A 15,339-nucleotide genomic window follows, 5' to 3' on the forward strand; every position below is an offset into this window, starting at 1 on the left:
AGGGGCGGGGGGTGGGGGGGGGGGGCTGTGCCAAGCAGAGTTTGAGAGCTCCACCATCAGAAGGGAGGGAAAACTAGAGGCCACATCTCCTCAGGCTGAGCTCATACACTCCCCAGCAGTCAGTTATAGAGTGGCATTGGCAGAGGCTTATTAGCAGACTGCTTTCCCATGCTCTGGACTGGGCAATAAGATGAGTCACAACAGAGACATAAAAATATGAAATTATAAACATTTGAAGTTATTGTATAATCCAAAAGGTTAACTTTAGATAATACATGGATTTGTTTACGGCTTGACAAACTGTTTTAATTTCTACTCCACTCTGCCTGTCACGTGACCTTCGTTCCATGGATGTGACCTGAAATAATCAGATCCCGAAATCACCCTGAAAATCTGCAAGTCTCAGAAATAAATATCTAGGTCTCGGCGAGCAGTTTCCTGGTGAGGATCTGAGTCACTATGACAACTGCTGATTTCAGGTGACATTGCATAATAGCAAAGCAGCCACCAACACCCCATCCCCCTCTCTGGAAGTTTCCGGGATGAGAGGAATCTCCTTTGCCTTCTAGTTGTACAAAGTCATAAGCCCATTTACAGGGAACATGCTCACGATTCTGCTATATCTTACACAGTAAGGAGATCGTCCCCACAGGTTGGGACCAATGGAATTAGGAATGGTTTACTTTAGCATCAAATCCTATCTAATCGTTTCTTTTCAGGGACACCTCTTTCAAAATGTTATGTTTGTAAGTGCTGCAATTCCACCTCCTGGCCAGAGGGGTCACTGGCGGCAATACTTCTTACACTATTCAGCTTTGCATTGCAATCCTTCATATGTATGTATACGTGCGTGTGTATACATACCTGTGTACACGTGCGTGTGAATACATGCATATTGTATATGTGCGTGTGCACATGTTGTAAACGGATCCCTATCGGCCGCATCGGATTCTCCAACCCACGAGAGAAACCACACTTTTACATTTTAAGCGCACATTGAGAGCTGATTTTAAACATTGAAAAATATGTGGGAGTCAAGTGAATGGGGCTAAATGGATAGTTCTTCAGAGATCCAGCGCAGATACGATGAGCCGAATGGCCTTTTTCCGTGCTTTTAAATTCTACGTTTCTGTACGCATTAAAAATCTTTTATCTGCATGCACTTTTCTGTCAATTTTTTCCATTATAAATTCCTACGGCCGCACTTATAATGGACACTGCCTACTTAAACTTGTCACACTGCAATTACACCACAGGAGACTGACTAGTACTCTATACATATTAAATACAAATTCTTAATTTGCAGGATGAACACTGAAAGAAAAATCAAACCCTCCCATTTTAAATTCATCTCCTGCTCTCTTTAAGTCCCCCAGCCTAAGACGATGTCCCGTCAGCCTGAGGCAAGGTACCTGCCCACACTGGTCTGTGATTGAAACTAAGAGAAAGAGGAGCATTCCTGATGGACTTTCAGGCCTCCTTTCAGGTTTTCAAGTCACTGCTCTCCCTTTGAGGAAGGTGCCACAGTTTCTGCTTGGTCACCTCGCCCAGATGGTGGTCTGGATGAGATCGAGAGTTTAGCTCGATGAGAGATCGTCAGAGCGAGCTTGCGTTCAACTTACTCGACGGCAGAGTGAGACCACGTCCAGTGTTGACCACCAACAGAGGCCAGGCTTGAAATCATTGCCACATCTAAACTGATCTTAATTGTCGAATTTGTACCTGCAGTGTGCTCCATTTATTGCACGCATGATTCATCTGGAAAAAGTGAGTAAACTGGGCAAAAAATAGCTTCCCTCCACCAAGTGCATTAAAAGTTATGCATCTGTTGCTGGTTACATGTGAGAGGAATATTGGTTTGTTCAGACATCTCTTTGCTTAAATCGACTAGTTGCAGGGCACATTAAATTAGCCACAATTTGACTATGTCTGGAATCATTTTGCTTTCTGCGGTGCTGATGAAATGGTTCTCATTGCTCCTTCTAGTGTTTGAGGCTCTTGATCAAAGTCTGCTACCAGTAATTTGCAGTTTGCCTGCTCACGGCCACGATTAAATATTCTACACCAGAAGCTATTCAGCTGACTGAACAACATTAAAAAAAAACAATTTTTGAGTATCTCCATGCGGGACATTTTAAAAGATTCGGAATAGCCGTCACTAGGCGGTGATCCACAGTGCCTTCCCAATTAGCACGGGTTTTGGTCAGACCTGGCTAAGCAAGGCCACCACGGATCAGTCTGTTAGAAGACGCTTATACTGTACGCAGAGTTCTCTTTGAATTTGCCCATTGCAGATTTTAACCGTCACCCTTTCCAGGTAAATGCAGCGACAGATGTTAGGAGACAATTACTGTCACCAATGGGCAATTTCTGATTGTTCAATGACACCCCCACCCCACCCCCCGCCAATCTCCTTCCTCACTCACATTTCGAAACTTGCTCTCAATCGGGAACTTTTTTGAGAAAGGTTTTACATGTACACTGCAGCTGCTGCTAAAATTGTTGCAGCGTTAAGAAAGCCCCCAAAATAGCCTTCGATTCCCATCGGGCCAAAGCCTACTAAACAGCGCTCGTTGTGTTGCAGTGAGTACACTGCTTTCAATGATGAACAAACCAGCTGAGGTTTGGGATTTCAGTTTGGTTTGATGACATTCTGGCCATCTCACTGATGCAGTGATTCCAACATTGGAAATAGTCAAAATACTGGGACTTGTACCTCTACATAAATAGGGCTTCAGGAGGCTAGAGCTGGCAGGGTCTATGGGAGGCAGTGCCACAGAACTGACATCAGATGCCACCGGTCCTGTGTTATGCTCTCTCCCGAGGAGCTCATGATGCCCAGCTGCAAACCCGGCACAACTTTGGGATACAGAATATCAATAATTTGAGACATGACATGTGGTAAGTGCAGCGCGACTTGGGAGCAACAGGTGACTTTGGACCTATGGTTCCCAAAGCTCTCCATCACTGGGGTTTTCCTCGCCTCACATCTGGGTCTGTTGTAGACTAATTGATAAGAGATCGATTGCTATGAATGGTCGACAACTCCATTATCTTTGTATCATGTGACTACCAGGATGGTCAAAGGCGAACTAGATGGACCTTGATCTTTTCTCGTCTAGCAATTCCCATGTTCCTTACTCTCTGGAATTAAATCGATCACCACAAGTCCGAATTGTGTTGTGGTTCTGTGCAACAACCAAAATACAGTATTACTCACAGACAATCCTGATCAGCCACACCGTCTCAAACATCACTACAATGAACAAGCTTAAGAATCACATTCCATTACCCTAATTAAACTCACAGTCACCAAGAACATAACAATGATTGTAACTTAAAAAGAAATATCCAATTCTGCTAACTTAATAGAATTGAAACGTTTATCCAACTTTTACTCTCCCCCTATCTACCTGCTCCTACAACTGCTTTGTTGACCGGATCATCCCTCCCCCAATCAAAGGACTTCTTTGTTAAAAACTTAACATTGATCTTACCTCCAGAGTCATGTAGGGCACCTCCACTCACACCCGAAGCCCCTCAGTATCTCGGTATCTGTAAACCTAGGCAGTCAGTCTCGGCTATGTCAGCCCATCACAGCCAAGCCTGATGTTGTCCTTACCCAATCTCTACACGTACGACTACTCTTCAGCAGGGAGTAATTGGCCAGTGACCTGGAGCAGGAGATCTCAGCCTCTTTGACCTTCCCAGACCATGACACCACAGCCAATGCCCCCACAGTTACCCTGGCTTCCTCAATGGTCCTCTGCCTCCTATTAGCTTACTTGACTGGATATTCCCCAACCCAACTAAGAGCAGGGATTGACCCTTGTGGTCAACATGGCTTGGAACCAGGTGATTTCAGGATTCTTAGATTGTCACGCCATGGATCTGAGAAGAACCTATCCTGCTAGCCGTGCCTTCAGCTGCCTAGGCCCTAAGTTCTGGAATTCCCTTCCTAAACCTCTCTACCTCTCCACCTCACTCTCCTCCTTTAAGTCACTCCTTAAAACCTACCTCTTTGACCAAGCTTTTGGTCACCTGTCCTAATATCTCCTTATGTGGCTCGGTGTCAAATTTTGTTTGGTAATCGCTCCTGTGAAGCTCCTTGGGATGATTTAATTCGACAAAGGCGCTATATAAATGCAAGTTGTTATTATAGTAAGAGATATACAGTGCAGCAAAATAAAGGTCACTTACAAGGTCAGTTCCTCATTCCATTCCAGCTCAGAGTTTGCGCTCAGAGGCTTGGGGGTGACAGATTTTGTTCTTTTCAGCTGTGCAGGGCTATCAAGCTCCAACACACAGCACAGCTCCTCACCACCTCCTGCAAGGCAATTGCATGAAAACAGTTACAGGCTCTGAAAAAAGAAATTAGGTCACACAACACCAGATGTACAACTGCAATCCACGTCTGCAGTGACGTACTTCAGAGATCAGCAGTTACAGAAGAAATGTCAGCTTGGCTCAGTTGGTAGCATTCTCACCTTTGAGCCAGAAGGCTGTGGGTTCAAGCTCCACCCCAGAGACTTGATCACATGATCTAGGCTGACACTTCAGTGCAGTACTGAGGGAGTGCGGCATTGTTGGAGGTGCCATCTTTTGGATGAGTTGTTAAACCGAGGCCCCGTCTGTCTCTTCAGGTGGGTGTAAAGGTACTTTTCTTGAAGAAGAGTTGGCAGTTTTCCCATTGGCCAATATTTATCCCTAAACCAACACCACCAAACAGATTAACTGGCCATTCATCTCATTGCTGTTTGTGGAACCTTGCTGTCTACCTTTGCCTACAAAACAAGTGACTGCGCTTCAGGAGTAATTGATTGGGTGTGAAGCAGTTTGGGACGTGCAGAGGATGTGAAAGGCAACTTATAAATGGAACTTATTTCTTTATTTGTGTTTACCGCTGGAGGATATGCTTCCTGCTCGATTTGCCACTTCATTTTCTTCCTATACACACAATAGGAACCCGTAAACAACTTACCCTCCAATTTTCTCTTCCTCCACCTTCTCTACCCCCTGGGAAGGAGATGTCTGGCCTTTTATTTACTATCTCCTTACAGCAACATGGCTGAGACTGGGAACTGGGCCAAGTGGGGGATTGTATTCGCGTCCCTCCACCTCATGTTCATTTTCTTCCTAATATTTCTTGCTTTGGTGACTTCTTTTCTTACCAATTTTGACCCCATGCTGGGGTATGTTTCCATGGGCACCAGATGTCCTGTCGTACATCACTTAAGCGATCATAGGGGTGGGAGCCTTGATACTGAGTCTCACCAGGCTATTCGACCACTTGTGGCTGCGTTGATTGCACACATGTAGCATACTACTGTGCTACATAGATTCACTAGGATGTTATCAGAAATGATCAGAGTCTTGAGGGCCCTTTCGGTGCAGCTGAGAAGCTGAGCCCTTCTGAATTATGAAGGGTTACAATAAGATAACTATTGATGGATTGTCTCCACTGGTTGATGACACAGTAACAAACGGGCGCAAATTTAAGGCAATCACAAAAAGAATTGATTCCTTTACGTAGAGGGCGATTAGAATGTGGAATTATTTTCCACAAACCATTGCTGAAGCAGAGTTGATAAATTCTTTTAAAATAGAATTATTAGATAGTTGTTTGCAAATGTGGAATATGAAAGAGCAGAGGGACTGAGCAGGGGATTCATGTAGAGAAAGACACCGGCACAGATTTGATGGGCCGAATGGTCTGTTTCTGTGCTGTAAAGTTCTATGATCAGAGCCAATTCCTAACCAGGAACCCTGGCAATTTTTTTTCCTCTCTCTAACCCAGGGACACTGTTTCTTTACGAAGCACCTAATCATGGGACGAATTGTCACTTCATAACCTTACCCACTTCTTCCGCTCTTTTCACATTTGCCTTCAGCTGTCTGACCACCAGCCTGCATCCAGCATTAAGCGCTGCCTTTGACGGAGATGCCAATCCCTTCCCAAATTTCTTGCCTGGCACCTACACAGAAGGAAGGAAAATGGTCACTTGCACAATTCCACCTGAATTCAGTTGTGCGGTTGGATTGCTTCTCTTCCTTTTTCTCCTCACATTCCTAGTTCACAATCTGTCTTCCTCACCGAACCTTCAAATAAGCAGGATGTGTTACAGATCTCCATTGGCTGCCAACGCAACATGAAAATGGATATGGGCGGGGACCCAAAACAGACGGTCTCACATTGATCGCCTGTTATACACACGCCCCATATTCAAATACATTGACTTCAATAGAAGTAAATATCAGGCGTGAACAAAATACCAAGAACAAAAATAATTTCACCCCCCAGTAGCTCTAAAAAAATACCTTCGATTAATAACTATGATGCCCCTACTTTCTTGAGGTCTGGATTGGATGGAGAAGGGGTGCACAATTCCATATTGCATGTATTTTTTTTTAGGGAGGGGACAGGGTGGGGGGGTGAGGGGAACGTGTGCTGACAGAGGTGAAACAAGTATAAGTAACAAAGATACCACTTACCATTGTGTTTGCCACATGTGCCTTGAGGTTGACCAGCATGGCTGGACTGGTGCTGACGATCGTATCCTCAATCAGTTCTTTGATGGTGGAAACATCTGCTTTCCCATCATTCCCCTGTCCAGCCAAAATATAAGAGGTGAACAAAACCAGGACTTCCCTTTCTGTGTTGTGCTGGAGAACTGGCTACTTGCCTACCTTGTAACTTCTATACAAAACCCTGGTTAGACCGCACCTGGAGTACTGTGAGCAGTTCTGGGCACCACACCTTCAGAAGGACATATTGGCCTTGGAGGGAGTGCAGCGTAGGTTTACTAAAATGATACCCGGACTTCAAGGGTTAAGTTACGAGGAGAGATTACACAAATTGGGGTTGTATTCTCTAAAGTTTCGAAGGTTAAGGGGTGATCTGATCGAAGTTTATAAGATATTAAGGGGAACAGATAGGGTGGATAGAGAGAAATTATTTCCGCTGGTTGGGGATTCTAGGAGTAGGGGGCACAGTCTAAAAATTAGAGCCAGACCTTTCAGGAGCGAGATTAGAAAACATTTCTACACACAAAGGGTGGTGGAAGTTTGGAACTCTCTTCCACAAACGGCAATTGATACTAGCTCATTTGCTAAATTTAAATCTGAGATAGATAGCTTTTTGGCAACCAAAGGTATTAAAGGATATGGGCCAAAAGCGGGTATATGGAGTTAAATCACAGATCAGCCATGATCTTATCAAATGGCGGAGCAGGCATGAGGGGCTGAATGGCCTACTCCTGTTCCTATGTTCCTATGGCATGACACAATACACTAACACTCCCACACAGCACATCCTCTGAGGTAACATAACTTTCAAGCTCCGTGCTCTGTGCGAACCACACTTTCGCTTTTGCAGCCCAAATATTTGGGTAACTGCTGATCAAAAGTCCAATCCCAATTCAGCATCTCAAGGCAATACGGGTAGCCCAGCACTCTAACAATATACAGATATTCCAACGAAATACCAATGTGAGCCACTACACAGGCCTGCAGCTGGCCGCAAACTTTGTTGATGCCAGACATTTCCCTCACCACTACATCATCACAGAACCTTTTTCAAAATGTAAAACAGAAGCTTGGATTTTACGACCAGTGTAATTTTTCCACTTTAACCCCTTTAAAAAACATTGGTTACCGCTGGTGTTAAAATAAAGCCGATCGGAACATCAAGGCCAAGATGTCACTGCTCCACTTGTAAAGACGCTTGGGCTGGTTTGTTATATGAATGGCGTTGTATAAATGCAAGATGCAGTTGTTTTTAATGTATGCTTTTGTTGCAATGGATCCAGAGAATAGGCAACTACAGTTGTACCAATGGATTGCAAATATGGTAATGCTCACATCCAAAGGACCAGATTGTCTCTCACTGCATGTCCACTCCCTTTTCCTACAGGGGGAGAGGACCCAAGTGCCCTTGTTGGGAGGGGTGGGGGTTAAACTCAGATGTTCAGCAAAGTCGAGTTGATCTGTGTCCATTTCCAATATGGGCAACACAACTTACACCGTCATTTGTACTGAAGTCCAAATAACACATTCCTCACTATGACATGCCCCCCATAAAAACACTCTACTATAACACACCCTCGTGGTATCTGCCTCATTGTAACATTCCATTAGTCATTGGGTATTTGGGACCAGACACACAATTTTTAATGCTTGCAAACGATCCGAAACAGCAACATAAATTGTTTATATTCCACCTGTACGAGGAATGGAGGATAACAGGTGATTGGATGGAATCGACTTCAAGCCTTGTCCGATGACCAGCTCGTACTCATGCCCCCCCCCCCCCAGTCACATGCCATCACTTGATTGCATTTCTCTATCATTTAAATCAAATAAAATGCCTGGATTCTTAAATAAAAACACTTTGTTCATTCTCTTACCCCTCTTTGTAGTTTGGGGGTGACTGTAAGGGATAGAGCAGGAGGTTCTTTAAAGGACCAAGTCACCAGCAGCCCCTCGACCTTTGCTTCTTCCAAACAGATCTCCATCTGTAGCAACAAAAGAACCCAGTTAACAAAGCGCCAACCAGAGGTCACGTCAAACGTACACCTCTGCTAGAAGTTGCGCCCCGATTGGGAATGAAATTACTTTGCTTAAATCACGCTCCTCTAGATGGCCCCGTAGCATAGCACATTCATAAGCTGATGTGTTTTGCTGTGCAATTGTATAACACAGGCTGACAGCCGTGACTGCCCATCCAGTGAACTCTTAATCAGGAGTCAGCAGAAGGCACGAAGCTGACGCTCCACTGATTCTCTCTAGGGTACAGTTCCATGGGCATGGAGCACCATCCAGTGTCTCATCCAAGTGGCTGTTCTTTATATTTGAATTTAGACACAGAAACATAGAAAACTCAACATTGGAAGAAACCATAGATCTGCCTTGTTGCTATTCCAGCTGTTGATTCGGATAATGTGTTTCTCTTCAAGATACTTGTCCAATTTTACCTTGTAAAGACTTAAGATACCTGCCCCTACTCTCAGTAAGTTGTTCTAAATACTGACCACCGTCTCCATAAAGTGATATTTCCTTACACCCTGCCTAAACTTGCACTCATGTCCCCACATTGTGTTGTCTCGTAGCAATTCAAATAGCCTTGACTAATCCTCTGCATTCCTGTACTTTATTAATTTAAAAACTTCAATCATACACCTCCTTAGTCTTCTCCATAAAAGGAGAGGGCCAGTTCATTGAGCCTACCCTTACATATTTTATTTTGCATTCCCCTCACTATTTTAGTTGTTCATCTCTGTACCTCAGCTCAGCAACATCCTCCTGTAGTGTGAATCCCAGAACTGCATGCAATACTCCAGGTGTAGCCTAATAACTCCCAGGATAACTCCCCTTGATCTACACTCAATTCCACATTTGATAGAACAGAACATCCCATTACTTAGTGACAGCAGTCAGTCAATGGCTTGATGTCCTAAGGGCTCCATCTACTATAACTGCTAAATCCCTTTCTTGAATCATCTTTGCTAGTATTTTGCCATTAATCCTGTAACCCGAAGTCCATTATTTCACACTTATCTGCATTAAACTACATCTGCCAATTGTCTGCCCACCTCCCCAGACAGTCTAAGTACCCCTGTAGCTTGTCCCCATCTACCCTATGAACCGCTCCTGCAACTTTGCCGTCATCTGCAAACTTTAGAATGAAGCTCTGGCACATGTCAGGACATGCTACGAGTCGAGCCCGGAAACAATCAGGGCTACGTGGCGTATTTAACAATGAACCAAAGGGGGGAAGCTGGCTGTGCTCTCTGCACCCATCCTCCATCCATGAAGACGCTATATTTGATGGGTGTTTTCTCTAGGATCAGTGGCTCCATGCAGATGGTATGTGGCAAATGGAAAGATTAATGGACGTTATCTTAATTTCCACCCTTGTATTAGATTTATTTTATAAATACAATTGAATAACCAGAAGGCAGTGAGACAAGGTAAATGCCTGCAAACAGCACTCTAGTTTTTGATTAATGCCCTTGCAATTCAGCCCAGACTTCTATTCTTCAATACAGATTAATGATCGTCAGTCATCAGTTGAGTGGCTCAAGGACATATAGCAAGAAAAATGACAAAAATATCACGTTGAGTCTGCACAATCATCTTTGCAACAAATTCCCTCTTCACACAAGCAGGCAGCTCTTGGCAGCCATTAAACCTTCACTGATATTAATTCATCTTCAAAGCTCCTTCTAAGCGCCCCTTTTTTGCTGATTAACATAATCCTAATTGAGCATGATTTCTTGATGCGAGATTCTGCTTGCCTGCCCTCGGACTAGCTGGGTGACAGGTGGGACCATGACTGTATTTCACAGCGAGTACTCTCTTTGCGATTCTTTGTCTCATTTTTTTTTAAATTAAATGCGTCTCGTTAATGAGGGATGGTGGAATGAACTGGGCGTCCGGCAGCATTCTCTGGATTTGAGCGATCAGCTCGCTGGGGGAGGTCTGAGCGTTTTGCGAGCCAGCAAAGAGAAAAAGAAGGGGTGGGCTCTCTTCATGCCCACTCGCTGCTTGGCATTCACTGACTGTGCCATCCTAATCACATTAATAATCTTTTCTAAACTGCTCCGGGTCTATACCAGGTGGGCACCAAATATTGCCAGGCCAGGTATGGCACAGCTTATGTTGAAAGGGCAGTGCTACCACGAGATCTTGGACTCAGACGAAAGAGAGTCCCTGGCACAGATCAGGCAGTACCCAGGTAGCGGGCAGTGAGCCTCAGTCATGGCTCGTTTGTTAACGACCTTCCTCAGGATGTTCATGTTAGGAACATAGGAACAGGAGTAGGCCATTCAGCCCCGCAAGCCTGTTCCACTATTCAATTAGATCATGGCTGATCTGCACCTCGACTCCATTTTCTTGCCTTTGCTCCATATCTCGATACCCTTACCCAACAAAAATCTATCGATCTCTGTCTTGAAAGCTCCAATTGTCCCAGCATCCACAGCCTTTTGGGGAAGAGAGTTCCAAACATCTGCTAACCTTTGTGTGAAAAGTGCTTCCTGATTTTGCTCCTGAATGTCCCAGCTCTAATTTTAAGATTATGAGAAGTAGTTTCTCCATCTACCTACAGAATCCTCGTAACGTTTTAAACACCTCGATCAGATCACCCCTCAATCTCCTATGCTCAAGGGAACACAAATCAAATTTATGCAACCTGCCCTCATAATTTCATCCTCTCAGTCCCACTATCATTCTGGCGAATCTGCGCTCCATGGCCAATATATTCTTCCTGAGGTGCGCTGCCCAGAACTGAACGTAGTACTCCAAATGGGGTCTGACCAACGCTCTGTACAACTGAAGCAAAACTTCCTGCCCTTTTGTATTCGAGTCCCCTTGAGATAAAGGCCAACTTTCCATTAGCCTTTTTGATTGCTTTTTGTACCTGTGCACTGGCTTTTAAATAATGCAAAAGTAAAGCTATCATGAAATAAATGTTGATAATTACACAGCATTTGCAGTCTGCCACCTTGGTGAGTGCAGCCTTCACTATGAGACAGCTGATAACACCCCAAACTGTTACTGTGACTGCTCACGCTCCCCGTGCTCAATAACCTAACAACAATATCTCCCTTTTAATAAAAAAATAAACTCCCCAATAGCCTTGTGAGTAAGAAAACAAGAAACCATAATAGAGCCAGACTCAACAACAACAAATCGCATTTATACAGCGCCTTTAACATAGTAAAACATTCCAAGGCGCTTCACAAGATCGTTATCAGACAAAATTTGACACCGAGCCACCTAAGGAGATATTTGGACAGGTGACCAAAAGCCTGGTCAAAGAGGTAGGTTTTAAGGAGCATCTTAAAGGAGGAGAGAGAGAGCTGTGAAGGCACAGCTGCCAATGGTGGAGCGATGAAAATCGGGGATGCGCAAGAGGCCAGAATTGGAGGAGCGCAGAGATCTCGGAGGGTTGTAGGGCTGGAAGAGGTTGCAGAGATAGGGAGGGGCGAGGCCATGGGGGGCTTTGAAAACAAGGATGATAATTTTAAAATCGATGTGTTGCCGGACCAGGAGCCAATGTAGGTCAGCGAGTGCAGCGGTGCGAGTCAGGATACGGGCAGGCACCCTGGAATATAAGATTGGAAAGAAAGATACAATACAACTCTTCCAAAACCCCTATGACTTTTCCCACACTGGGATCTGTACCCAACCAGACACAAACACATTCCTTCAGCTTATCCATCGCACTGCCACCGAGATTCTGACTGAATGTTTTCACATTTAACACCAGCACCGCTGATACTTCATTCTCTCTGTTAGCAATGATAAATCCTTTACTCCCACAACATACTGCGTTGAATACCTGGGCCTGCAGTGGAGCCAAGATCACCTGGTAGGAATCCATGGAAACGGCAGCTGGCGATTGCTGGGTAACAGACACAGGGAACTGAATTGCATCCACTGCCAATTGGCAGCAAAGAACCTACAACAAACGGACAAATGGATAACAATCAAACTCCTTTAAAAATAAAGATTTCAATCACCGTTGCCCTCTTTTCTGAACACCCCTGTGTTCACAGTTTATAATTCCAATTTTTAAAAAAAAATTGAAGGCAAAGTGTTACATGAGCAGGAACTTGGAACCACCAACCAAACCAGTAAAGAACATTGAATATGGGAAATGTATTCATAACGGTATAGTATGAACATTGATAGACGTTCCCTTACTTCAGTAAGAGTCATTGGGGGTGATTTTAAACCCCAAGAACGGGTGGGTTGGGGGCGGGTGGGAGTTGAAAATAGTTGTTTTGTTTGGGGTCACAACCGTAAAATTTTCGGACTTGGCATTCCCGGGGGGAAGCCTGTACTTTTCCGCCCCGACGTTAAACCCGGAAATAAAGCCGGGTTATGGTCCCAACCCAAAAGACAACTATTCTCAACTCCCACCCGCCCCCCAACCCACCTGTTTGTAGGGTTTAAAATCACCCCCATTGTTTCACACCAGTTTGAGGATGTAATTTGGAGATATTCCCTTAACAATTGGCATCTGACAATCTAGCAATCAAACAACTGGTCTGTGCCGGATAGCGAGACTGAAGATGAAGTTTTGTACGGAGAGGCTGAATTACTGAGCACTGCTGAATATTATGTTTTGAACCTTAATAATGATATTCCTTTTTCATTCAATCTTAGATTAAAATAAGGATATTACTATATTGTCCAGCCGTTTCAATCTGGTATTTGGGTTTCTTCATTAAAGCGATATGATAGAAGTGTTTAAAATGATGAAATGGTGGGACAGAGTTAAGGGGTCCAGAACAAGGGGCCAGAGATATAACATTAAATGTAAGAGATTTAGAATAAAGAGCGGGAGAAACTTCTTCACACAGAGAGTTGTGAGGCTGTGGAACTTACCTCCAGGGTTAGTGGCTGAGGCAGAAACTATAGGCCGGGAATTGTGTGGACAGGGGCAGAGGTGGATGGTCCTCCGCAGCGTGAAGCCTGAGAAATTATAACTCCCGGGCCTTAACCGCATCAGTGGGAAGCAATGGGATATCGGGTGGCAGGAACCCGCCGAAGGAACGGTTCCCGATACTCAGGTAAGTGGTTGGCAGGGGGTTCGGGAAGGCCTCCCGGCCAGGGAAGGCGGGGTGAAGTTCGATGCAGGAGAGGCTGAAGGTTTCCTTGTGGGGCCAGGATGAGCAGGAGTGCTCCTAAAAACTTTAAACAAAAATATATGAAACCAACTCCCTTTCTGGGCTGCTTCTGGGCCCCGGCTCCTCTTAATGCCAGGTTGGCCGGACAGGGAAGCCACAATAGGCTAAGATCGGAACCCGCGGGGAAGACAGCGCGATCGGCGCTGGAAAGTCCCAGGGGCCGCTTTGAATGCCTGTCCTGCTAGTTTCCGCCAGGAAGGCAGGGTTAAAATTAGCCCCGAAGTCAACATTCAAGATTAGATTGGATAGGTGAATGAAGGTAAAGGATATGGGAACAGGGTGGGTAAACGCGATTAGGACTATCTGCTCACGTGGAGGGTGAACGCCGACACGGGCTGGTTGGACCGGATGGCCTGTTTCCGTGTTGTAACTTCTGTGGTTAATCTACACTTGATTTATTTCCGGTCACTACAGCAAAATATTTTATGGGCAGGAAGTTGGGAGAAAAAAAAAACAATGAGGGTGTAAGTCAAGGTGTTGTAACTAGATTGTGCGCAAAAAGGCTCCTTGATACCGTAACCTTTGACCCTGAGAGGCATAAAAGTCCATACCGTGTTGTGATGTGAGAATGGTTGTGTTCAGATTAGCCCTTTTGAAAATCCCACCTTCCAGAGCTCTGACATTGAATATGAAGGACAATTTCTAGGCACCAATATTCTAGATGCAGAGCTATTACCCCAACGCCCCCTTCTGAAGGTGCTGATTCAAGCTGGGGTGCAGATCCATGAGTAACAGCTACCCTCCGGTACCTTGCCTAAATCTTCTTGTGTGAGTCCAGAAAGTGAGTATCTGTGGAGAACACCACAACCAAACCCAATTCTTTTCTCCGCCCCCCCCCACCACTATCCACACTTACCAATGACAGTCACTGGGTAGCAGCCAGCAGTGGGAGCCCAGGCTGATCATCTCTCCCTGATATAATGGAGCTGAACCAATTAGAGCGCCCCTATTGGTACTCGAGCTAAGATGAACTAACTCAGCACAGACTGAAGATCAAGCCTGGGAATTTCTTGGTCCATGTGGCTCAGTTCCACATCAAGCAGTACACTTACCAAACTCTAGGGGCTGTGCCTTAGAACCATAGCTATAGTGAATGCACCATCCTCAACCATTTCTTAATTGTCAGCTGTGGCTCAGTGGGTAGCTCTCTCGAGTCAGAAGATTGTGGATTCAAGTACCACTCCAGACACTTAAACACAAAATCTAGGCTAACGCTCCAGTGCAGTACTGGGGGCAGTGCTACTCTATCGAAGGTGTCGTCTTTCAGATGAGATGTTAAACCAAGGTCCTGTCTGCCCTCTCAGATGAGACGTAAAAGATGCCATAGCATTATTTGAAAAAAAAAGCAGAGGAGTTCTGCCCAACATTTATCCCTCAACCAACATCACTAAAAACAGATTATCTGGTTGTTATCACATTGCTGTTTGTGGGACCTTGCTGTGCGCAAATTGTCTGTTGCATTTCCCTACATTACAACAGTGACTACACTTCAGAAGTACTTTATTGGCTGTAAAGTGCTTTGGGATGTCCTGGGGCTGTGAAAGGCGCTATATAAATGCAAGTCTTTCTTTTTCTTTTTACTTAGCAGTTGCTATTGCACTGCAGAGGGGCAGGCTTCTGAACCTGAAAGTAATTCTGCCCT

At 44.8% G+C, this 15,339-nt stretch overlaps 1 protein-coding gene across 2 annotated transcripts in view; it reads right to left on the reverse strand.

The window, feature by feature from the left end:
* c2cd2l (c2cd2 like) overlaps window positions 1–15,339 on the reverse strand; it is a 97,824-nt gene that overhangs the window by 19,288 nt on the left and 63,197 nt on the right. For both annotated transcript variants that reach the window (XM_067970942.1, XM_067970943.1), the window contains exons 3-7: window positions 12,344–12,463; window positions 8,406–8,513; window positions 6,493–6,606; window positions 5,858–5,975; window positions 4,201–4,327 (exon numbers count right to left, since the gene is read on the reverse strand). In XM_067970942.1, coding sequence (XP_067827043.1) covers window positions 4,201–4,327; window positions 5,858–5,975; window positions 6,493–6,606; window positions 8,406–8,513; window positions 12,344–12,463 — 587 coding nt within the window. The remainder of the gene's footprint in view (window positions 1–4,200; window positions 4,328–5,857; window positions 5,976–6,492; window positions 6,607–8,405; window positions 8,514–12,343; window positions 12,464–15,339) is intronic.

Source organism: Heptranchias perlo, chromosome 33, assembly GCF_035084215.1.
Source record: "Heptranchias perlo isolate sHepPer1 chromosome 33, sHepPer1.hap1, whole genome shotgun sequence".
In the NCBI taxonomy this organism is placed as follows: Eukaryota; Metazoa; Chordata; class Chondrichthyes; order Hexanchiformes; family Hexanchidae; genus Heptranchias; species Heptranchias perlo.